The sequence below is a fragment of the Cetorhinus maximus genome, chromosome 9 (assembly GCF_964194155.1).
Source record: "Cetorhinus maximus chromosome 9, sCetMax3.hap1.1, whole genome shotgun sequence".
Classification (NCBI taxonomy): domain Eukaryota; kingdom Metazoa; phylum Chordata; class Chondrichthyes; order Lamniformes; family Cetorhinidae; genus Cetorhinus; species Cetorhinus maximus.
Genome location: NC_135887.1, coordinates 4211299 through 4236983, shown reverse-complemented (window position 1 = coordinate 4236983; position 25685 = coordinate 4211299). Strand labels below are relative to the sequence as shown.

The 25685-nt window shown below is 45.4% G+C and overlaps 2 protein-coding genes across 3 annotated transcripts in view; one reads left to right on the top strand and one right to left on the bottom strand.

Annotated features, from left to right (window-relative positions):
- Positions 1–3945, top strand: part of LOC144684323 (ras-related protein Rab-34-like) — a 53952-nt gene extending 50007 nt beyond the window's left edge. Inside the window, exons 8-10 of the mRNA XM_078547955.1 lie at positions 217–307; positions 2319–2426; positions 3619–3945. Of these exons, the coding sequence (XP_078404081.1) occupies positions 217–307; positions 2319–2426; positions 3619–3686 (267 nt within the window). The 3' untranslated portion in view covers positions 3687–3945. The remainder of the gene's footprint in view (positions 1–216; positions 308–2318; positions 2427–3618) is intronic.
- A 7335-nt stretch (positions 3946–11280) lies between these two features.
- The window catches only part of LOC144684149 (adenine phosphoribosyltransferase), a 36534-nt gene continuing 22129 nt past the window's right edge, over positions 11281–25685 (bottom strand). For both annotated transcript variants that reach the window (XM_078547811.1, XM_078547810.1), the window contains exons 4-6: positions 20847–20993; positions 17696–17791; positions 11281–11452 (exon numbers count right to left, since the gene is read on the bottom strand). In XM_078547811.1, coding sequence (XP_078403937.1) covers positions 11292–11452; positions 17696–17791; positions 20847–20993 — 404 coding nt within the window. In that variant the 3' untranslated portion in view covers positions 11281–11291. The remainder of the gene's footprint in view (positions 11453–17695; positions 17792–20846; positions 20994–25685) is intronic.

The window sequence follows — 25685 nt, the reverse complement described above, 5'->3', positions numbered from 1 at the left end:
ATTTTCTGGCTCTGCCCACCTCCGGGATCGTACGCTCCCACTGAAAGCCAATGGACTTTTAGCTGAGCCACCGAACCTCCCAACAGTGGGTCCCACCACCACGGGGGCTGGGAAATCCCGGCCTATGTCCCTACTTGGCTGAAAATCCTGCAGCAGAATTTAGCTCATGTTTTGGCCATGCCGTTTACACAATGTGTCATTCCTTGTCCTTTACAGTCACCCGCCCAGTACAACCTGATAGAGAAAGATGCTATCAAAATTGCCAAGGAAATAAAAGCAGAATATTGGGCAGTGTCTTCTCTAACAGGTGAGTAGAAAGCGAGTTTAGTTCAAAGCCATAGATCTGCTATGTATAATGGCTGATATTTGTTAACTTCTTTATAAAATAAAATGGTTAATCGCTGAGTGAAGAAATTGTACCGCTGGCGAATGGACCCGTTTTAGATGTGGTGGGGTCATTTTAATTTGTATGACATTATAAGCTGGGTGATATTGGATCTTCTGCACGTCATACGCCACTCCCAATTATCCTTCCAATGGAAATGAAAATCAAGAAAGATGTATAATGGGTGGTTGATTCGATGTCACCTGTTGTACACTATCACGATGTTGTACACAATCACCCTCAGTGTCTCCTTTAACCTTTCAAGGCTGCTACTTTATTTTCACATTTTAAAAAAAAATGAGATTGTGACCTTTTTAAGTTCTAAGTCAGTGCTGTGGATTGACGACATCTCGCGTATTGGCTAGATAATGTGTACAGAAAGTGTTGGAAATGCTTAGACGGTCCATCTGTGGAGAGAGAAGCAGAGTTAACAGAGTTTCAAGTCCAGTATGACTCTTCTTCTGACCCCTATCTATCCCTGATGGAACTGGGACCTGCCCTGATCTAGATTCTAACATTTAAACATTACAGGGTTAATATTACAGTGTGAAATGAGAATGAGTGAACACAAATTGTGGGGAGGTCATGCCAAATATCTTACATGTGCACCTAGCAGGGGTGCTTGAGTTTGCACGTGTGCTTTTGTGTGACATTTGTGTATATTGGACAAATACTCATTTACCTAGAAGCAGTACATGTTAGTTTACAAATCCTACCAAGGCTCTTCCAATCTCTTCCAGCCCTAAGTCCCAGCCCTAAGCCCCCAAGTATTGTATGTTTCCTCCCTCCTCCTGCTTCACCATCAGTGGCAGAGCCTTCACCTAATGGTCCCTGTGGGGAATTCTCTTCTTAAACATCCATCTTGTTGCATCTCTCCTACGCTCCAAATGCCTTCTCGTAACCCCTGTCTTTGAGCAGTGTTTTATCAATTATCCTAAATTTTCGCCCAGGCCCTGCTTCGTGTACAAATTCAACCCCCACCCCTTTGGATGTTTTCCTACAGTAAACGTCTTTACTGGAAATTTGCTCAGGAGGTCTCCCAATTTGCCACTGTAGCTTCAGTGGAAATGGTGCGTGAACCGTGTTAATGAGGTCTCACCGGTTATGGCATTCAATCAGGAGAATCCACTGAGGAATTTCCTGATGGTTATGTAAGTTGTTATTACCGGGTTACTGGCTGTACAATTCCAGTAGATGGTGCTCTTGAACTACTTGTCAGTCCATTGCGAATATATTCAAGCACAGAAATTCCAATAGGCCCAACACCTAAAATAGTATCTACCAAAGACCTGAAGCAAGCAGTTTATTTTATCAGAGCTGGTACTGTTAGCCTGCCATAACTGAAATGAGTTGAATCTAATATTTATGGATTTCTTCATAAAATCCACCATTTTCCTTAAAGAATCTAATTCCATTTTGTGATTTTTGCTAAATAAAAATTGTGTATCCTACTTCCTCTCTACTCATCCTTAGTGTGCTGGCATATAGAGTGTAACCAGAGGACAGGAGTATATTGTGAGAGGCACTTTAGATATCATTGTATTGTGGACAATGACACTGTTGGGGGGCTTTTCATTTTCTGTTTTCTGCATGGGTCTCCCTGGCCCACACATCATTCCTAACCCAACAAGTGACCAGCATCTAGGAATCTTCCGACGGAGCTCTTGAACTCTGTGTTAAGAGCTTTGTGAGATGCCAATGAACATTGGCTTTTCCTTACTTCCTGGCCTTAAGGCCCAGCCTTCTCTGTTTGGCAGTTCCCCACAATGATTGGATACTTGTCCCACAACCCCGTGGCATTGACAGGCAGGCATGCCTTTGTGCAGCTGTGTCTTGAGGATAGTTACACTTTAATACAGCAAACTGTAGTTGGAGAACATGCTGTGAGGGCCGTTCAGTTGAATGCTAAGATGCTCTTCTTTGTTGGCATTAGGAGAGAATGTAAAGGAGTTCTTCTTCAGGGTTGCATCATTGACCTTTGAAGCCAACGTACTGGCCGAGCTGGAGAAGACTGGCCCCAGGAAGATTGGGGACGTTGTTCGTAAGTATGGCTGTTAATAAAATATAACGTCACTCCGATTCAGTAGTAACTATCCAGCTCACAGCGGCTGCGATGGCAGCAACAATGAAAAGAGATTCCTCTGGCAATGTAGAGAAACTGATTTAAAATATCTATTTTAAAAGATGAAATTGCTCCCCGTGCAGTGAGCTCCCTGATCTTGGCTGGGTCACCAGGGATGACACAGGAAAGGCAAATTAAAGTGAGCAGACCCGGGCTTTATGCGAAGATACTGTTGCCTATCAGCGATAGGAGCAGGTTACCTGAACTGCCTGTCAGCTGACAAAGCGGAATAGTGTGCTGTCAGTGGAGAGAGAAGAAAGGAGAAAAACCTATTTAAAATATCAATCAAGGCGGGTGTGGTACCGTTCCCCAGCACGATTCAGTTATGGGTCATTTTCACCTTCATAGGCTGGGCAATAACCTAGATCGCACTCCCATTCTAGAAATACATATACTTTTTATTTCAAAAGGCCTGCCAGGTTCTGTAGGCTCTGTCAGTCTAACGTCAAAGTGATGGAAGTAAAAATTCACCTCAAATGAGGCCATTGTTTACTCGAGGCAGACAACGGGTGTGCGAGGAATACCCACTTGCCCACCAATTGTTCCAGCATCACAAGGCCTGAGCCATTTTGTGGCACAGACCTCATTTCCTGCAGGCTTTGGGTCTCAAACTGACACTGCGAGGCAGCTAGCTCCCTGGGAAAGGCGTCAAATTGGCTGGGCGGCAGTCGAACCAGGTCAGAGGGAGTGGGTGGGCCGTGCGGGACGGACGTGGTGGGATATAGGTTGCGTATGTTTCGCTCATTTGTACCTCAATTGTAATTGAGATCCTACACTTGAAGTAGGAGCCCAGTTTATGTATTAGAAGTGATATCCCAGCTGAAGCAAGTCAGGGCTCTACTCAGGATGATAGTAGCCAAAATGCCAGTGTGAACGTGGTGTTAAGTGATCCAATGGCATTCCCATGCCTCGTGGGGTCGCTTAAAATAGGCCTCGGTGTCATTAGGTGAGTAGAGAAAATCTAAGCAAGGTACAGGGGAGGGTGAGTTCTGAAGTTTATAAGTATTCTTTCTACTATAATCTGGATTTTATTTTTGATACAATAAAGCATAATAAGCTAAAATGTACAATCTTGTCAGTTTATTTTTACAAATATTTTCTTTCTCTACAGGCATCAACAACAATGACAAAAACCTGTTTAAAAATGCAAAGAAATCCAAGCCTAACTGCTGTCAGTGACAGGGAGCCACACCGCCTACCTAAAAGGTTACTCGTTGCACTAAATTCATTTTTAACCAAAGATTTTTCACGCCAACAAAATGCCACCAGCCACTCAGTGATCGCCTTTGTAATGCGAAACAACGTTAAAAGATGAAAAAGAAATGCCGTTCAGGAGAATGTCCAGTGAGGAACCCTGTCCGTTTGAGACTATCTCCAAGAAATTGTTGTCAAGATTTTTCCACATATGTCACTTTGCATCATGTTATAATATTAATGGAAAAAAGTAACACTCCCATGTGCTGAAGTGCACTTGGACGCCAGTTGGGTTGGACTCTGTTAGAACCAGGAAGAAAACCATTGTTCGAGGTTTTGTGTCTCCGCACCATTGATGTGCTCAACCTAAGGAATCACCACTCCAGAACAAAATTAAAGAGCAAAGGTCTGAAATAGAAGCTACAAGGCTAGTTTGGTGCCAACCAAAAGTACATTTCAGTAGATTTTCCTGGTTTTATACATGAGGCACAACAAGTGGAGGAAAACCAAGCAGAGAGAATCACATGTTCTTAAGTGAGCTTCCTCAATTGACTGTCCATTTGCGGTAATAGAGATAAAATCGGATAGGCTCCCTTATGTGCTGCCCCCTGCTTGATTTTCCTGCATTTGTCGCATCTGGGTAATCCAATATCCCCAAGTTCAGGACAAGGAAAATCTGGCCTATTTTTGTCAGCATGTTAAGACTTGACAAGGTTGCAAATAGCATCACAAATCAGCGATATTCTCAGTCCTATAAGTAGCCAAAGTTTTTTGATGTTCGTAGATATTCAGTGTTAATGTGAGGAACTGCAGAGTTTGAGTGTTTGTGTTATGCAGACACAGTTGACATGTTGGGACATCATTTACATGTTTCTCAACAGCAGAATCCTTAATCCTGCCAGCAGAACGAGTCAATCCCAAAGTGTAATTTGTTGTGTAAATAATTTTGAGATGATTCAACTGCAAGGATGCAAGATATTTCCTTTCTCTTTCATATGTATGAGACAGCCTCTTGGCGACGCCTGGCTTATAAATTAAATCACAGTTTAAAATATAAAGTAAACTATGTAACTACACAGCTGTTTGCCAGTTTCCCCTGCAGCAGACGGGGGTGGCTGGGGGTGGGGGGCTGGTAAATTCTCCTGTACAAGCGGCCAGTGGGTACTTATCCCTGGCTGCTAAGCACAGACAACACAGGTAGAGATCCAACATTATGGGTCTCGGCACCTTGACGATGCTGCAGGTTTTCTGGGACTCACCCAAATGGGACAGAGATGGACTGTAGTGCAGGTGGGCGATGGGCATTTCTGAATCATTCTAATCCCACTCTCCAGCAACTGGTCTGTAGCCTTTCAGGTTACAGCATTTCAGGTGCAGATCCAGGTACCTTTTTAAATGAGTTGAGGGTTTCTGCCTCTACCACCAATCCAGGTAGTGAATTCCAGATACCTACCACCCTCTGGGTGAAAAAGCTTTTCCTAATATCCCCTCTAATCCTTCTACCAATCACTTTAAACCTGTGCTCCCTGGTAATTGACCTCTCCGCTAGGGGAAACAAGTCTTTCCTGTCTACTCTGCCTAGGCCCCTCATAATCTTGTACACCTCAATCAAGTCACCCTCAGCCTCTTCTGTCCTAAGACAAACAATCCCAGCCTACCCAATAGCTGCAATTTTCAAACCCCGGCAACATTATTGTAAATCTCCTCTGTACTATCTCTAGAGCAATTATGTCCTTCCTCTAATGTGGTGACCAGAACTGTATGCAAAACTGCAACTGTGGCCTAACCAGTGTTTTAGACAGTTCCAACATTACATCCCTGCTGTTGTATTAGATACCTCGGCCAACAAAGGAAAGCATTCCATATGCCGCTTTTACCACCTTATCCACCTGTCCTGCCACCTTCAGGGACTTATGGACATACAATCCAATGTCTCTCACTTCCACTACCCCTCTCAATATCCTACCATTTATTGTGTATTCCCTTAGCTTTGTTTGTCCTCCCAAAATACATTACCTCACACTTCTCTGGATTGAATTCCATTTGCCACTTTTCCGCCCACTCAACCAAACCATTGATATCATTCTGGAGTCCACAGCTATCCTCCTCAATATCAACTACAGTTCGGTTTTTGTGTCATCTGCAAATTTCCCAATCATCTCTCCCACATGTAAGTCCAATCATTAATATATACCACAAACAGCAAGGGTTCCAGCACGGAACCCTGTGGAACACCACTGAAAACCATTTTTCATTTGCAAAATACATCCATCGATCATTACCCTTTGATTCCTGTCACTGAACCAATTTTGGATCCAACTCACCACATTACCCTGTATCCCTTGGCTTTTACTTCCCTGACCAGTCTGCCATGTTGGACCTTTTCAAGTTACTAAAATCCATGTAGACAACATCCACTACACTGCTCTCATCAATCCTCCTTATTACTGCCCCAAAAAAGTCAATTAATTTAGCAACACACAACTTTCCCTTAACAAATCCATGTTGACTATCCCTGATTAACCCATGTGTTACTGAGTGACAGTTTATCCTGGCCCTCAGCATTGATTCTAATTTACCAGGCGGCTTGCCCACATGACACTGGTAGAACACCAGCGGCAACGGGATGAGGCCCTTAAATGGCCAGCTAAGGGCCTCAATTGGCCTCCGGGCAGAAAGACATCCTTGACCCTTCCTGCACCAGACTTGTAGGAAGTCAGGAAGGTGACAGGGTCTCCACCCTGCACTTGCTCCCCTTTATTACAGTCCACCCCACCCCACCTACCAGCCCACCTCTGGAGGGAGCGTTAGATTCCGCCCATGGTATTTGTGCAGTTGGTAGTTCAGTATTGTGGCAGGATTATTTTTTTATTCATTCACGGGATGTGAGCATCTCTGGCTAAGCCAGCATTTATTGCCCACCCCTAATTGCCCTTGAGAAGGTGGTGGTGAGCTGTCTTCTTGAACCGCTGCAGTCCATGATGTAGTACAGCTGGCGAGTTTTCATGGACTATTTAGGGGAGCTTTTCCCAGGTTTCTGTCCAGGCCCACTGTGCTCGGGCATAGCGAATATCAGAACATTGTCTGTGTTCTTTTACAATCTCCTGGGCGCAGTTCCATCCCACAGGTCCCCACAATCACCAAAAAAAAGCCCCTTTCTCGTCCCACTTCAATTTTCTCCCTTGATTGTGCTGGTTGTGAGCACACATCCCCCGACAGATAGGACAGCCTGGGCCTCACCTTTGTCAGCAGCATTCTGTGCACTGCTGGGGATAAGATATTGCTGAATGGTTTTCAAACATCACGTTCTGGATTCTGTTCTATTGTACATCCCACACCCCTTATTTCTATAGCTTTCAAAGACATGCAGACCAACTCAGGACCACAGCGCATTACAAAGTCATTTTTTATTTTCTTACTTTATTTTTGTGTGGGATTATTTAGATATTTTTTAGCCTTTTAGGTTGTGAATTATCCTGGGACATCCTGAGGTGCTATACCAATACGAGTTCCTTATTTCTTTGTTTGTATTTCAACCCCTTCCCTTTGCCTGCCTGCCGCAATAATCTGCTCCTAAACTCCCAAGTTCTGATGACGTCCTAGCCAATATTTCTCACTCACCCAAACTGGCTGCCATGTGTTTGCCTCTGTAACAAAAGACACTTAAAAAGCAATTTGATGGTTATTAGGTGCTTTGGGTTGCCCTAAGGATGTGATAAAGGCTTCTTAACAGTTGCACTGTACCCTTTCCACATGAGGCCTAGATAAATCTAAACAGCAGAGCAAGCCTTCCAGAGGGACATTTTGTGAGAAAAGTTAACGAAAATTTGTTACTCAAATTTCATTGACTTATAATACCAGTTTTATGTTTTATTCACTTCAAAGCAGAGGAAAATATATACTTACCAGCCAACCTACAGTACATTCTTATATTGAATCCCTAGTGCACAAAAACTTGCTTGTTGCAGCATATAATTAGTTTTAACGTAAGTTCCCTTTATTCATTTCTGTCTATATATATATATATATATATAAATCAAAAATATATTAAGTCCTTGTCCAGGTAAAATTACACCAGGGCAGTTTTTAACTTTAGTTGAGATCAGAAAACAGCTTTCCCCAACTCTGCCTTATAGATACCCACCTCCCCCGACCTTATTTAACCTCTTCATAGGCTTCCATGGAAAGGATAACTAGATAGGCTGTATGATAGGCAGCTGACCCCCACCCCAACCCCCTGCAACAGGTAATGTTTACCACATAGTCACTTGATCAAAGTGACCTAAACAGTCTTTCTTTGTAATATGAGCATTTACAATAATATTGTGGCCTAAGTTCTTTCTCCTGATTACAAATAGTTTCAGGGGTTAAACTTCTAAACGGACCTATTTTAAGATTTACATGTTTTAAGTCTAGTACTGGACAACTATCAATCTGCTGTCCATTTAGGAAGGTTAATATACAGGAGTAATGAATGCAGCAGTATGGAAAGGTTGTTGATAATTCAGTCATCTGGTTTTATAAGTGCCACTGAAAGAGAAAGGTTGAAATCATGCTATTTGGCATCTGTAACAAATGCACTCAGAATGAGTTAAAGGCAATGGGATTTCATACTATTATATCGTATTGTAAGATCCACGAGTGCGGTTTAGATTTGTTTGTTGTTGTGAAGGGAGTAAGCATTTGGGAATTCAACCCACTCATATGAAAACCAAAAGATATTAACCGAAAATTGAGAAAATGAGTGAAAGGACAATGGTTAGTTCTATGACAATCTTGCACAGTATCATATGCAAGCCTATTGATAGAAGCACAATTGATTCCTCCATCTCTGTGGTTATCATGGTTGATGAATCTTTTTGTGTGAATGTATTCATTTTGGTGATCAGAATGTTTTTATAAGATACAGCTCTGTGTTCATTTCTTTTTCACTTTACAGTAGAATGATACATGTTCCTGCAATAAAAATTGGAAAGGCTATCTATTCAAGAGTGAAACTATTTTGTAGCCTGAAGTCTATACAGAGTGGGAACTATAACAGGTTTAAGAGGCAGATGGAATAAAATGGGAGAGAGCATAAGCTCCATTTCCAATCATTATATGCTAAGCATTATTCAGCAACTGCAGTGGCAGAATGAGGTGAGACTTCAACCCATGTAAGTCCACAAAGAACAGGGCAGCATCTCAAGTAGCTTCGTTAAACAAAACAAAGGTTGGAAGTGGGGCCACTGGGTAATAGAAAATAAACAGAGGGAGGGAGAAAATAAAAAAAAATGATGGCTTCATAGCTCTGAGTCGTCAAATGTTGGTGTGATGCTGAGTTCAAGGTAGTTTTACTTCAGGGAATGCCCATGGCCTGAATTTTACCCGTTGGCAGGTGCGTGCGTTCGGTGGGCCCGGGAAACGGACCGCCAACCACGATTGGCTCCCGACCACGATTTCATGCTGGCTGACCAATTAACGGCTCGGAAAAGATCAGCGTTGCCAGGGTGGGGGGTGGGGGTGGGAAGAGGGCGGGCGATGATGCCACTGCAGGCAGCGGTGAGATCTGCGAGCGAGCTCCCCGAAGGCAGGCAGCTGCCTCAGGGAGTTGCGGACCCGCAAAATAATGAAATAAAGCAGTAAAAAAGCTGCAAGAAAACGTCCGTGCATCACAATCAAGCACCTGAAAGCACACCTCGTAAAAATGCCGTCCCCAGATGTTTCTTTTTATTTTATTTCCTAATGGAGGTTTCATCTCACCCTTTGGCTGAGGTTTGATGAGCAATGCAAAGGCTGCCTGGCCGATTCACCCGTCCGCCAACCGTAAGGTTGGGCAGACCATGAAAAATCGCAGACAATTGTGCCGTTAATGAGCTTAATTGCCCTCTTAATTGTTGGCGGGCGCGCTCCCAGCTTTGACGCTCGCCCGCCAAGCGAAATATCGCGAGTGCTCGATGACGTCGGGAAACTCGCCCAGCGTCATCTCGGGTGATCTCATGCCCGATCAGGTCAGATGCCACCTGCCCACACGATGTAAAATTCTGCCCCATGAAGCACAGACACGGACGGCTCTGACACCAGCAGCCCCTCCAAAGGAAAAAGATGCAAGCTTTTAAGGTTCAACAACATCACAGATCAACTTTTCCATGGATTTCCTGATCTTCCATTGTATGAGCTGCTTTCTATTCTTAGAGCTGGGTCCCACAGATTCACAGGGAAGCCTCGTGGTGGTATTTGCTTTATGACACAGAAGGCAGTCTGCAGCACAAATATAAACAATGGTGTCATTCTGGGACAGAGCAGGGAGCCTTGCCAGCCCTGTGGAGATGGCTATGCAGTTGGGGACGGGTGTGGAAATTTGGAACACTGCGCATCGGCTCAGCCCCTGCTCCCAGGAGATCCACCTGAATGCAGACTCACTGCAGTAGCAGCGGGTTGCCAATCAAGGCACTTACAAGGGGTTTTTTGGAAGCAGCTGGAACCTGGAAAGTGGCGGATGGGCTCGTGTCAGACCCAGCAAGCAAGAGGAGGCAGCTTCACACCGGCAGGTCGGAGCCTCATTTGAGGCTGTTGAAGAGCTCACTGGCAGCAAATAGCAAGGCCCCTGTCTACCCATATTGCCCCCTTGTCACTGAGTGAAGAGATCATGGACATGGATGTCACCAATGGCCAGATGCGGTTAACCTTGCATTCATCAGTTTGGCCCTCAGCAGTTCTCCCACTGGTCTCACAGCGGAGACTGTCGACCTCCATTGGAGTGGCCCTCGATGTCCTGAGCTTCTGCCTCAGGAACTCACCCAACATCCTTACTTGGATGACAAACATGGAGGGGACTTCTTAATTGGCCACCTCCCTGTCAGCGTACCTCTGGTCTGTGCAGGATCGGGACCTGGAAATGGTCTTCACAACTGAATATTTTTGAAGAGGCAAAGGTTTCATTCATAGGCTCATCTTTTTAAAACAAATGAAAGTGAAGAAAACTTTTGAAGTTACAATGTAATTCTATGTGTATTGACCCAGCACATCTATGCACGCAAAACTTGTGAGCATTAGGGTTCTATCAACAGCAAAGGGATGAATGGTCAGATAATCTGATTCTGATGCTTTTGGTTAAAGGAGAAATAGCGGTCAGGATATTGGGAGAAATCGCTATTCTTCGAGAGTGCCATGGGATCTTTTACCTGAACAGGCAAATGTTTAACATCTTAGTTTAGCATCTCATTAGAAAGATGGCACCATCAACAATGCAGCATCCCTTCAGCAATGCACTGAAGTGGAAATGTGCAGGAACCTGAGGTGGGCTTGGGCTTCTGTCATTCTGTGCTTTTCAGAAGTATTTACCTCTTGCTCCTGTGGTGTCTATTATTGCCACCATAAGAGTAATAGAGGCAAATGCCTTTGGGTAAATTGAATATGTGCCCTTGCAATTATGGAATCGTGTAGGTGAAACGCTCGGGAGGATAGACAAGTACACTTTGTACGTCTGACGTATTGGAGTTAGAAATTAACTCCTGTCTTTGTAAGAAATTATGTTTCTAAACATTACTTTCATTGTGCACAGATCAGTAAAATAGAGACCTCAGGAGCCAAATGATGCTTCACTCAGATTTATTTTGCACAACTGGAATTTTTCTCAAAGGCTTTGAAGGTCTCCAGGTATTTATTATTAAATTGTGGCTGCAGGTGATCAGGGACACAGGTTGAACATTTGTATTTCTCTTTAATTCGCTTTCCTCGTTCAGTTTCCTCAATGCAGATTGTAGCAATACCTATAAAGGGAACAAAAAACATTACAAGACATACACAGAGGAGAAAGACAACATGGCTCATCTACACTGCCAAAAACTGTTTGCAGTCCTGCCTTCCCCTCGTCAGCCAAAGCCACGTATCCTACCCAAACAGAACACTAGTATGCTTCCTGCTGTTTGTTGAGACAGGACTATCTCTCCATCAGCACATTAAGCTTGCTGGGTTATTTGAAGCTGAGCAGAATGATTCCCAGTTCCCTATGCCACCAGGTCATATTGATGAGCTAAGCTAACTGGGTCATCAATTAACAACACTCGTGTACATTGTGAACCTGCCAGATTCGTGGCTCAGAACATTGAGTCTGCCATAGACGGTTGTCTTGGTTCCACCATCAGGAATGTAACCTTTGTACCAACTCAGCCCCAAGGAAACCCCACTCACTAGCTTTCCCTTCAAGAAAGATATTCACTACTTGATCAGCAGTCTGCGTAGGGTCCAGTTCCTAGAGGGGTCCTGTAAGGATCTGTGCTGTGAGTATTGCTCTTCAGTTAAAGGATTTGGTGAAGGCAGCTGGAGAACAATTCTTAAGTTTTCTGATTCCACAATGATGTCTGCGGAACTTAAGACTTTCTATTAAATAGATGGTCTTCACATGGGGCAGAGTTTTACCCTTGGCGTGCGGGATCAGTGGGGGTGGTCGGGAATGCGACTGCCGCCCGTGATTGGCAGCACTCTGCAATTTTACACGGGCAGGCCGATTGAGGCCCGCCCAGTGTGATACGCGGCCTGGAATGTGTGCGAAGGGGTGGGCGGGGGTGGGGGGCATGATGCCCGCCGGCCCATGGCGACCCAGCGGCCGATTCAAATGTGGCCCCCGCAGTCCCTGGGACGCTGCCACTGAGGGACGCGGAAGTGTTGCTAATGGAGACCGTAGCAGGTGGACACGGCAGGCGGGAGAGCAGGCCGGCGGGGTAGTCGGACCCACGTTTCTTGGACGAGTGCCTCGCAGCCCTCCTGCATGAGGAGGCAGCCAGGAGAGAAACCCTCGTCCCCAGGGACAGGAGGAGGAGGCTCCCCCCACCTCACCAAAAAGGCCCAGGAGGAGGTGGCATCCAGGGTCAGCAGCCACGACATGGTGAGACGCTCATGGGTGCAGTGCCGGAAGCGTTTCACCGAACTGCGATGGGGGAGGGTGAGTACCGCGTTGGCATGGGTCACTTTGCAGAACAGGTACGAGCTGCCCATTCCCCCCCTTGGACCTCAGAGGTGTTAGAGTGTGAGGGGCAAATGTCAATGAGGCAGGAGCTGGCCAAGGGGGTGAGCCCTGGCTGCTCGGACTGAGTGTCTTGCAGCTCCAGGGTCACGAATCACCTGATTCCTGCGAGGTGTTCCTCAGGTGGGGTTGGTCAGGCTGCAATAGCGCTGCAGGTAGAGTGGACGAATCAATGCTCCTTTGTCCTTTCAGGAGAAAACATCCCATAATAATGCTGAGGGGTCACAGACTAGCGGGGGACCCCCACACCTCCTCATCCTCACTCAGTACGAGCAGGAGGCCCTGGAGCTGGAGAGGCACCATGCACCTGGGTCAAGCGGCCACAGTAAGGTTGGGGTGTCAGAGGGAGGTTAGAGTGCAGTGCACTGAGGTGAGAATATCAGTTATTGCTACCATTCCAGTGTAGTCTCTATATTGATGTGAGACCCGAACTTGGATTCCCCATTGATAATCGAAAGACAAGGGCACCATGATGCATATCTCTGTCTCATCAGGGTGCCAGGCAAGCACGGTGACAGTGTCATGACTTAAACTAATGACATGTGCTTCTTCTCCCTTTGAGGCTCACCAGCAGATTGTTATGTGGAGCCTGAAGGCCGACCCCTGACCCCTGAGGAACACCATGCTCACCATGCACACCTGCATCCCACCCTCTCTGTCAAGCAGGCACCAGCACAGATACCAGCATCTTGGTGGACATAACATCGCGGTGTAGTCTATCGGTGCACATTGGTGAGGGCACTTCACACTCACTTGAGGTGCAGAGGCAGAGAGTGCCCAGGGCGCTGGCAGTCGGAGGACGGCTGATGATGAGCCTCTGGAGTCGTCTCTGAGGCAGCAGATGCTGGATGTCCAGCAGGGTGTGCGGGAGGATCTGGCGGAGATATATGAGGGAATGTGTGCCGTGGTGTCCATTAAGGAGGAGTCCATGTGGGGCATAAGCACTGCATTGACCCTCATGGCCGAGCGCACTGCCTCCTCCATAGAGAGAGTGGCGACTCTCATGGAGAGGCTCCTCCAGGGACTCAATCAGGGGCTCCTGGGGATGCGCTCGGACCTGCGCTCGGACCTGCAAGCCCTCACACCGGCAATGACCTCAGCTGTTCAGCGTCAGCGTGGGAGATGGGTTGGGCACCCAGTATCCCAGCTAGGTGCCCATCCATCAATGGTGAGCAGGGAGGTCCAAAGCGACCTGATGTTGGCGCCTGTCGTCTCTGTGGGCTCCTGTCAGGCTGCTCAGGATGAAGGCAGCAGCTCCTCCGCCCCTCAGCTGATCAGGATGAAGGCAGCAGCTCCTCCGCCCCTCAGCTGATCAGGATGAAGGCAGCAGCTCCTCCGCCCCTCAGCCAGTGACCGTGGCATCTGTTGAGGCTGCAGAAACTGGGGCGATGCCAACCGTGGCACTGGCCGCTCCCTCCCAGGCCGGGCCAGCAGAGGCTTCACGGGCCAGACGACGCCCACCAAGATCTTCAAGGCCAACAAGACAGCAGAGTGAGCGGAGTGTCTCCAATGCCGGTGCCAATGAGGGGTGAGCACCTAGACATAGAACCCACAAGCGAAAACTTAAAGCCCCTTAAACACAACACGGGCTTATCACGGGTGATATTTGGTCCCCCCGTTTTTCTTCATTTTCCCACGGTGTGATGGAGAAACACCGGTTAATATTAATTTCTGCTACTTTTAACATTCATAAGTAAATGAGATGTTATTTGTGCTTTTGGCCTCTGTTATGCTTCATGTGTTCTGTAAGTGCAGGGTAGGCCATGATGTTATGATGGACGTGTGCCTCCTGAAACTCTATTGCAAAGGCACAGAGTGTATGTTGTTGAATAAGGAACTGGTCCTGTCAGGGATCGAGTTTGGAGCCTGCAGCCCCGGCATGTGGTGGTGGTTCTTATTTGGTAGTCTAGCTGAAGGAGCGTTGGATCAAAGCCTCCCGGGTGTTCCTGCTTCCCTGTAGGTTACCCAGGTCACATCCATGCCCTCAGCGTTCTCCTCACCATGCTCATCCTCAGACTCAGCACTGGATTCATCAACTGAGGCCTGTGCAGCTGCATCAAGATCTTCTTCCTCCACTGTGTCCCCAGTTGCCAGTGCCAAATTGTGCAGCTCGCAGCATGCAGCCACCATCAGTGACACACGACCTGAGGGGTATTGCAGTGAGCCCCCTGAACAGTCCAGGCATCAGAAGTGCATCTTGAGAAGACCGATGGTTCTCTTCACCACAGCCCTTGTGGTGCCCTGACTCCTATTGTACCGCTGCTCAGCTTCTGTTCTTGGATAGCGGAGAGGCGTCATAAGCCACCTTCTGAGGGGACAGCCCTTGTCACCCAGCAGCCATCCATCCAGCTGAGCTGGAGCACTGAAGAGCCCCGGCACCTGGGAGTGTCTCAGGGTGTAGGCGTCGTGGGAGCTGCCTGGGTACCTTGCACAGACTTGTAGAATCAGCATCCTGTGGTCACACACTATCTGCACGTTCATGGAGTGGAAGCCCTTCCTGTTGACAAAGGCACCAGGCTCACCTGCTGGTGCCTTGATGGCCACGTGTACAGTCTATAGCACCCTGGACACGGGGGAACCCAGCAATCGCTGCAAAGCCTCTGACTCACTCAGCCTGGCTGGCCTCGTCCGTACAGTAAAGAATGAAAGTCAATGCACACCTGAACAGAGCTTCTGTCACCAGTTTGACGCAACTGTGGACAACTGACTGGGACATTCCACAAAGATCCCCCACTGACCCCTGGAAAGAGCTGGATGCATAGAAGTTGAGGGCCACTGTGACCTTCAGAGCCACTGGCATGGGGTGTCCGCCCACACAGTCGGAGCTGATCTCAGGGCCGATCATCTGACAGATGGAGGTCACTGCCTCCAGTGAGAGACGGACCCTCTGTTGGCATTGCGCCTCAGACATATTGAGGTAGCTGCATCGCCGCCTATAAATCCTGGCAGCAGGATAATGGCATCTTCTGAGGCCCCTTCCGCCTTGGTCTTCCTGTAGGCCCTGCGTTCCTTGTGCCTGCGCCTCTCCTCCCAAGGGTCCCTCCCCTGGAAGCTGCATTGGGACAGCTGGCCTCCTCCCCCTTCTGCCCCTCTCTTCCTCCTCCAGCAGAGACCACAATCCCCATTACCAGGGTAAGGGAAGGCTGTCTGATATCTGGAAGGCCCTATGCGGTGTGAATCCTCCAGGGGCCTGGAAAACAACACCGAGTCCTGAACTGAAGCCTATAAAACATCTGCATGCAGCTCTGAAGTGAGATGAAGCTGCCTTGTTCACAGAAGCAAGTGATATCTTAAACTCTGATATCCTGCACTCCTCACTAATCACTTTGACAAGGCCACTGACCCCTCTTATCCCGCCCGTGGATGAGGTTTTGATAATTGTGGCCTGCCACAGGCAAAACGCCTGTGTGACAGCCTGAAAATCACAGGGGCTACGTAAAGTCAGAGACAATTGGTGTCTTCAGGGACTTAACTGGACACTTAATTAATGGTGGGTGTGCACCCGTCTCCATTGCACACCCACCTAGCGAAATATCGCGAGAGTGCACATTGATGTTGGCACAGCCGATGCCAACGCGATTTATTTAACACTCGAGCGGGTCAGGTTCGCCCCCACCTGCCAAGCTAAAAATTCTGCCCATGGTTCTCTTTTTTCCTTCCTCATCTGCTGTTTCCTTTGCTTCCCTCACTCCTACGTTGTTTTTACTGTCACTCCGTGATTCCCCAACATTAAGATAAACAAAGAATATGAGAAGCTGCAGGATAGCTTCTGGTACCCTCCAAGAATCTTGGTGCCCATTTTGATAGAGTCCATGTGTATTAATAATCCCATCTATTCGGATTTTTTTGTTCATATTCATATTCCCACCACTGTTTCCGATAAAATACTGGAATCAGCAACAGCATGGGAAAGTTTCCTTGTTTATTCAATACACGTTATGTTGACAAATGAGGTACTTGATATATCTCGATCCACATTAGATGATGTATAAAATCAATGTTAGCTCGCAAAAAAATGCTACTGAAATGGATTTGAAACTGAAGATTGTGATGCCAATACATCCAGATGGAAAATAATTGGGTCGGTGGGCGGGCGGGCACGATTGGCGGGCCCGGGATCGGCCGGGGAACGAACCACAATCGGCCCCTGACCACAATTTCACACTGGCTGGCCAATTAGCGAAAGTGAAACGCTCAGCACTGCCGGGGTGGGGGGCGGGAGGAGGGTGGGCGCTGATGTAAGCGCTGGGTGAGCGTGGAATGAAATCTCCCTGAAGGCAGAGAGCTGAAAACAGTTAAATAAAGTTTGTAAAATCAGGAATAAAAATGTCCACGCGTCGCAGTCAGTCACCTGAACATATACATTATAAAAAATGCTGTCCATAGACTTTTATTTTTTTAAATTTAATAATGGAAACCTCACCCCGCCCCTGAAAAATGCAAAGTCCGCCTGGCTGATTCGCCCGTCCACCAGCCTTAAGGTTGGACGGACCACGTAAAATCGGAGACAGTTACAACTTTAATGACCTTAATAGGCTTCTTAATTGTCGGCGGGCGCTCTTCCGACTCTCGCACGTGCCCGCCGACTGAAATATCGCGCGAGATGACATCGGGACACTCACCCGACATCATCCCGCACGATTTTGCGTCCGATCGGGTCGAGCACATGACTGCACGCCACCCTAAAATTTCTGCCAATGGACTAGCTATTGCCTTGGATGGAATATAGTTGGGGAGGAGGAATGAATCACACTATCTGCTCAACACTGTTAGAACACAATTGGACATCTACATCGCATTCAGGGAAGGGAAGCTTAATGAATATTTTTAACATCCCCTTTCAATAAGGTTGAGCCTTATTAACGGCCCTCCCTCAAAATTTTGATAGGGGTGTTTGTTGTTTGATTAAAATACCAGAATAATAAGTTTAATGATGTGCTAGAGGTGTTTACTATGGCAGTGATCAAGTAGCATCATTTTCTCTCCCTACCTGCAATAGTTCCACCTTGTTCTTCAATGAGTGCAATTGCAGCCTCCATCGTGCCTCCAGTCTCAATCCACTGGTCCACCAACAGGATTCGTAAACCTGAAATCACAATTTTTGAGGTATTTCTTTGGAAAGGTATGTATTTTTTGGCCCCGCTTCCCCAGCACTCACCATTCTCTACTGAGAGTAGAAGCCACCCTCCAACAATGCTTTGTCATTAGCTGGTAAGAATTATGCAAGAGTAGTCCAGAGTGGACTTTCCATTGGTTTTCCCTTTCCCTTATAAGTAATCGAATATTGTTTGCTTGGTGCTTCTCCACAATGGTGTCATTAACTCACAAACTGAGCAATCAATTAATCCTACTGTCATGCCCAGTGAAGGCATGTCCTATTCATAACTTTAAAAATGGACTGCATTCAGTATATAATTTTCTGTAAACTGTTTTTCCTTTGAGAATTGACACCAAACAGGCTACTAAGATAGCTGTTAGGGGGTCAGATGGCGATTGTAATTTCTACATTGACTTAGAAGTATATCAAGTCTCCAGAAAGTTCCTAACTGAATAACCTTGAGTGGGGAGCCACCCCTTGGATAGAAGGAACCCACCCTTGGAATGTATACCTGCTATTGTTTGTGGTTTACTAAAAACTCAAAGTCAATAGACTTTCACACTTCATGCCTCCAAGTTCAAAATTTAACAAAAGAGAACTTCAGAAAAACAGTTAACCACAACCACAGTGTGAATGATCATCATCTATCTCCCAAAGTGTAGCAATGGCTTAATATTTCCAAACCATTCTGGGAGAACAACAGCAGTTGATCATGTGACTGAAACTATCTTCGTATAACAAGTATTATTATCCCAAGAACCAGGGAGAAACTCGTCAGTCTGCAAGGAACATTCACTGCAGAACTTCAGTTGCAGAACAAGGCAGTAACACCTATGCCTTTTTGAACCAGGAGACTGCTACATCTTAAAGTTCTGCCAGCTTGATTCCTATTCCAAGTCCACTTGTAAGGAAGCTTGACCTCCTGGCACGGGAAAAACTACAAGTAACCAACTTTGCGACCTGCTGAACATTCATGTCTTCGAGGGAATCCAGCAATAATCCTGATATATAACTCCAGCTATTAAACCCACCTAACGTACCCTTTCGGAGTGAAAATGCTGCCTTCAATGGGCCTGCAATGAGCCAAACACATGAACTATGAACTATTCTTTTGTTTACAACTTGCAAAGGTGCATTATTCTCTTGAACTGTATCTTTCTTGTGTGTGTGTGTGTGTGTGTGTGTGTGTGAGTGATTTAGCTTTTAGACCTTCAGGGTGAATGCGTGAATCATTCATCCCCTTTATTTAAATCCATGAAAGCTTGCTGCTGTTATTTAAATTGACTGCACATACTCCTGGGACTAAGGAACACACATCTTTTTCAAAAACACACACTGATTATGGATAGTAATGGAATTGGTGCAAGAGTTTCAATTCTTTTCTGACCCTGTCCATAACACTACCATCAATGAAAGAAAGAGAAAAGGAGAAAAGGACAAAAGAATAGAGTATCACAGAGGCACCCAGCGCACAAGAGGCATGTCATGGTTAATAAGATATATTCTTATTCAGCACAACAGATACTGATTTGTAGTAAGCTCTTTATAAATCAACATTATCACTTAAATGGACAATTATAGGGGTAGGCCATTTTTTTAAAGACAAGTTGGTTCCCCTTGAATAATAACTTGGCTTCTGCATCAACCTGTGGCTAAGATACCATTTGTGGCAGCAAAACCAATGCCAATTCAAATGCCCTTGGTGCTATTTGAAGAAGCAAAGTAAGCATCCAGCGCTTCATAGTCAATCAGCTCCACCCAAAAAAAAAATCACATAAACTGTGCAAGTTCCAATTTTCAAATTAATTTTGACAAAGTGTTCATAACATTAACTTGTCTGTTGTCTCCACAGGTGCTGTCTGCCTGCCGAGTGTTTCCAGCATTTTCTGTTTTCGTTTTAGCTTTCCAGCATCTGCAGTATTTTATTCAAGCTGGCCATTGATCTCATTTTCTGTTTGTGGGATCTTGCTATGTGTAACTAGCTGTTTTTTATGTTTACACAATAGCAATGGCTGTGCTTCAAAAGTAATTCATTTTTGTTTTGTCATGAGGATATTGGTATATAGATGCAAATTCTTCCTAATATGTTGTCGAAGAGCTTTGCCCTTTAATTTATCTCTTTCTAGACTCTAGAGTTTAATCTTCTCTAATCTTACTTATGGACTAATTGATCCCCGTTACATTTGACATCATTCTTGTTGCTCTTCTCAGTGCCCTCTTCAATTCATGGGTACCCTGTTGTACATTTTATTCTGAGGCAATTCATTCTTGAGGGTTTCAGTTTCACATGCAAATCAGATGAGCCAAGGCTGATTCCTAATTTGTACTTCTGATTTTGCTCAAGTTTACCAGCAGCTGGTCAAAAGCCACCTTTAAACAGTCACAAATAGGGTTTGTTGTTGGCTGGAGCTGCGAATTAATGAGAGTCAATTTGTGATTTGCAATTTGGTGATAGGTAATCTTCAGCAGTTTGAAATCTTTTAGCTTGCATTCTTAATAGCTGGTTAACATTACACTTGAACTGTACAAAATCACTTTCGCCTGCCTGCAATTGGTCCAGGATATAACTGACAGGTTTACATTATGTCAGCTATTTCCTGTATAATGATTGTGCCCTGGTTATATCATTACATTGTGAATAGGGGGTACAGTGCTGTAGTGGTTATTTCAATGGGCTAGTAGATCTGGTCTGGCCAGTAACCCCAGGAAAAGTTAGTTCAAATCCCATGATGGCAATTTGGGAATTTGAATTCAGTTTAAAACCTGGAGATAAAAGAGGGTATGGTGGGGTCATCAAATTTTCTTAAAAACTCAATTTGTTTGTTAATATCTTTTAGGGAAGAAAACCTGTTATTATTAGCCAGTCTGATTCAGATGTTACTCCAATGTCATACCAACATGCTTGACTTTCAACTGCCCTCTGAAATGGTCCAGCAAGCCAGTTAGTTGAAGGCATCGACAGACCTGCAATAATTGCCAGTCTCGACAGCAGCATCCACATCCCGAGCATGAAACATAAAGTGATATGTCATCAAATACCAACCTGTTTTAACCACATCAGTGCGCATTTCCAACACTTTCTGTTGACCTGTGTAGTCGGAGTAGGCTTTGCCCTTGCTTTCTATGCAGCTGTGACCCTCTTTCCGGATTGTTAAAAACCCTTTTCCAAGACGGTTGGCTATAGCTGCTCCTAAAATGGCAAAACAGCAGGTTTGAATCTCATGAGTGTTTGGTAAAATTTTAACTCAAATATTCTGTCCTCACTCCTGCTCAGTTGAAGGCATGAACTCCCATGGTAGGCACTGGCCTAAAATATGGATATTCTCCAAGTGAAAACTAGAGATATTGCTCCTAACAAATCACTAATTGCCCTCATTCCTGTCAGTCCAAGCAGAGCCCCTATCTTTGCTTCCTCAAGTCACAGAACAGTGAAGCCAGCTGATATCCACACACAAGTTTTTTTTCTTCATTCACGGGATGTGGGCTTCGCTGGTTGGGCCAGCATTTACTGCCCATCCCCAGAGCTCTGAAGAAGAGCCATACGGACTCGAAACGTTAACTCTACCTTTCTCTCCACAGATGCTGTCAGATCTGATGAGTTTTCCCAGCTTTTTTGTTTTTGTTCAAGATGGTGGTGTCCCCATCTATCTGCTGCCCTTGTCCTTCTAGATGGTAGTGGTCATGGGTTTGGAAGGTGCTGTCTAAGGAGCCTTGGTGAATTCCTGCAGTGCATCTTGTAGATGGTACACACTGTGTCGGTGGTGGAGGAGGGAGTGAATGTTTGTGGATGTGGTGCCAATCAAGCCAGCTGCTTTGTCCTGGACAGTGTCAAGGTTCTTGAGTGTTGTGTGAGCTGCACTCTTCCAGGCAAGTGGGGAGTATTCCATCACACTCTTGACTTGAGCTTTGTAGATGGTGGAGAAACAGAAAAAGAATTAACGTTTCGAGTCCGTATGACCTTTCTTTGTGTCATACGGACTCGAAACGTTAACTCTGTTTTTCTCTCTCTACAGATGCTGTTAGACCTGCTGAGTTTTTCCAGCATTTTCTGTTTTTGTTTTGGATTTCCAGCATCCACAGTATTTTGCTTTTATCTTAGTGGTTCCACAGTTTCCCTAATGATCAATTTTATTTGCGTTGCTGTGTTCCTCCAAATTCAAGTTAAGCCCTGGAGTTCAGGATTTATTGAAGGAAGGAAATTACCAACAATTAGCCGGAAATGAGTGGTTTGTGGTTTGGTTTCCATGATGAACAGTATTTGGATCTCCTTTCAGGTAACATGTGGCCTCATCGGTATTGGGAAGGTTTCCCTCAACTAATGAGTTACTTAGGTCTAACTCCAGTAGGTTTCGTCAAAAACACCTTTATTTACACTAACTACATAATAATCTTGTAGGTAAGTACAACGCTCTCTTGTACAGACAATTCCATCTTATCTTCTTAGTCTCTTGCACATGACTGCAGATGCCACTGTTACATCATAGTACACATCACTATTTCATTACCATAACTATTAATCTATAATTCTACAATGAGCAGCATGCTCATTCACATTCAGCCTATTGGGGGTTTAAGCCTCTCCAGAAACCCAGAGACATGTGTCTTCCCTATTATACAGAAGGATACAGGGCAGAATTTTGCCCTTGTCGGGCGGGCTTGGCGGGGGTGAGCGGGGGCAGTCAGGAAGCCGGCTGCCATGCGTGGTCGGGGCCGGATCGCGATTTCACGCTGGTGAGCCAGTTAAGGCCCACCCAGCATGAAATGCGAGCGGCAGCACTCAACGCTACCCGTGCGGGTGGGGGGGGGAGGATGAGTGGGGCGAGCGGGGAACTTTGTGCATGCGGCGCGAGTGAGCGCTTGAAAATCTCCCTGAGGTACAGAGCTGCCTCAGGGGGAATGAAGAGTTTTAAAAATTAGAAATAAAGATTTTTAAAATGTTACAAAACATGTCCCATCATGTGACTCTGTCACATGAATAGGATCATGTTATAAATTAAATTTTTAAAAATTTATTTTATTTTTATTTGATGTTGGAAACTTCATCCCACCCGTGGATGAGGTTTCCAAAAAATGCAAAGGCCGCTTGGCCTTTTTGCCTTACCGCCAACTGTAAGGTTGGACGGGCAGCAAAAAATTTAAGTTAATTAATACTTTAATGGCCTTAATAAGCCTTCTAATTGTCAATGGATGCGCTGCTGATTCCTGCATGCGCCCACCGACCGAACTATCACGCGACTGTGCGTTGACATAGGGACGCTCGCTCAACGTCATCGTGCGTCATTTCACGCTCAAGCAGGCTGGGCACGTACCCACCCACCGAGGTGAGAATTCTGCCCACAATCTTTAATGGTGAAGCGTTGATTTTACAAGACTCTGCTCCAGACTGGAGCATTGATTGACAGGAGTTTAGGTTCAGAATCAGCCCAATAGTTCTAAATCCCCATCTTTTATTCATGTCCTCACGTTGCAAAGCTCCATACGCGGAGTAAAAGCTTGTAAAATAACCCTTTCAGTGTTAGGGTGAGATGAGTATAGTATAATCAGTTAAAAAACGTGCTGCAGGTCAGGGCCAAATTTCCATTCGAGTGGATGGTATTCCCACAAAGGACTCCAAGTGATACTTCCTTAAGAATTTTGACAACAATGATTGTCCTCTTGAAAAGAAATGACTTAGGAGAATTTGAAATTAATTTCTGGTGAAAGTGGAATTATAAAATGGAACAGGAAAAGGCGAGATGCTGGGGGAAATTCTATGAGCTTGAGATAGTGGTGGGGTGCTCACCTGCCGCCAATCCATGTCAAAACTCAAGCACACACTGCCCAGGGTGCACAGGCCATTGGAATGAATGGATGGCCAATCACGGGTTACACACCCATATTGTTTCAATGTCCAATGCCAGCAGATGATTCTTGGCACATAGCTGAAACATAACTCCTATACATTTAAATTGATTTTGTAATAATGTACTCAATTTGGAAGAAAAAGGGAGTTTGAAAAACTAATCTTGTGCTAAAAGACTAAACCCTCAAAGAATTTTAATATGTTTCCATTAAACAAATGCAGCAACTTTGTTATAACAGCATGGTACAAATCTTTAATCCAACTCCTTTCAAAGAGGGAAAAAGAAACTGGGATTAAGCCACAGGAATGAGGACAAACTTTATTCAAACAAATATTTAATATATCCTTTCAGAAATTTATTACATAAGAAGCCATGGCATTTAATTTAACCTCATAATGGGTTATGGTAACATTGATGAATAGGAGTTTTGCTAATGGGAATTGATGGTGCATCTGTTCCTTAATTTCTAATCAGCAGTTGATGGATTGGACACAATAATAAAGGTTTTACAACCACTTAATTTGGTTGGATATAATTCACTCTCTGTATAACTGAGCATGGAGGTCTAAAGCCAACAATATGACCAAGGTAAAAAACAAAAGTACCTGGAAAAACTCAGCAGGTCTGGCAGCATCTGCGGAGAGGAACACAGTTAACGTTTCGAGTCCGAATGACCCTTCAACAGAACTAAGTAAAAATAGAAGAGGGGTGAAATATAAGCTGGTTTAAGGTAGGGGTGGGACAGGTAGAGCTGGATAGAGGACCAGTGATAGGTGGAGATAACCAAAAGATGTCATAGACAAAAGGACAAAGAGGTGTTGAAGGTGGTGATATTATCAAGGAATGTGCTAATTAAGGGTAGAAGGCAGGACAAGCAAGGTACAGATGGCCCTAGTGGGGGTGGGGTGGGGGGAAGGGATTGAAATAGGCTAAAAGGTGGAGATAAAACAATGGATGGAAATATATTTTAAAATAATGGAAATAGGTGGGAAAACAAAACTATATAAATTATTGGAAATAAAAAGGGGAGATCGGAAAGGGGGTGGGGATGGAGGAGAGAGTTCATGATCTAAAATTGTTGAACTCAATATTCAGTCCAGAAGGCTGTAAAGTGCCTAGTCGGAAGATGAGGTGCTGTTCCTCCAGTTTGCGTTGAGCTTCACTGGAACAATGCAGCAAGCCAAGGATGGACATGTGGGCATGAGAGCAGGGTGGAGTGTTAAAATGGCAAGCGACAGGGAGGTCTGGGTCATGCTTGCTGACAGACCGAAGGTGTTCTGCAAAGCGGTCACCAAGTCTGCGTTTGGTCTCTCCAATGTAGAGGAAACCACATTGGGAGCAACGAATGCAGTAGACTAAACTGAGGGAAGTGCAAGTGAAATGCTGCTTCACTTGAAAGGAGTGTTTGGGCCCTTGGACTGTGAGGAGAGGGGAAGTAAAGGGGCAGGTGTTGCACCTTCTGCGGTTGCATGGGAAGGTGCCGTGGGAAGGTGCTGAGGTATAGGGGGTGATGGAAGAATGGACCCTACACCACCCTTACCAATCAAGAACCTATCTATCTCGGTCTTAAATACACTCAATGACCTGGCCTCCACAGCCTTCTGTGGCAATGAATTCCATAGATTCACCACTCTCTGGCTAAAGAAGTTTCTCTTCATCTCTGTTCTAAAAGGTCTTCCCTTTACACTGAGGCTGTGCCCTCGGGTCCTAGTCTCTCCTACTAATGGAAACATCTTCCCCACGTCCACTCTATCCAGGCCTTTCAGTATTCTGTAAGTTTCAATCAGATCCCCCCTCATCCTTCTAAACTCCATCGAGTATAGACCCAGAGTCCTCAAACGTTCCTCATATGTTAAGTCTTTCATTCCTGGGATCATTCTCGTGAACCTCCTCTGGACCCTCTCCAGAACCAGCACATACTTCTTGAGATACGGGGCCCAAAATTGCTCACAATATTCTAAATGTGGTCTGACCAGAGCCTTATAAAGCCTCAGCAGCACATCCCTGCTTTTATATTCTAATCCTCTCGAAATAAATGC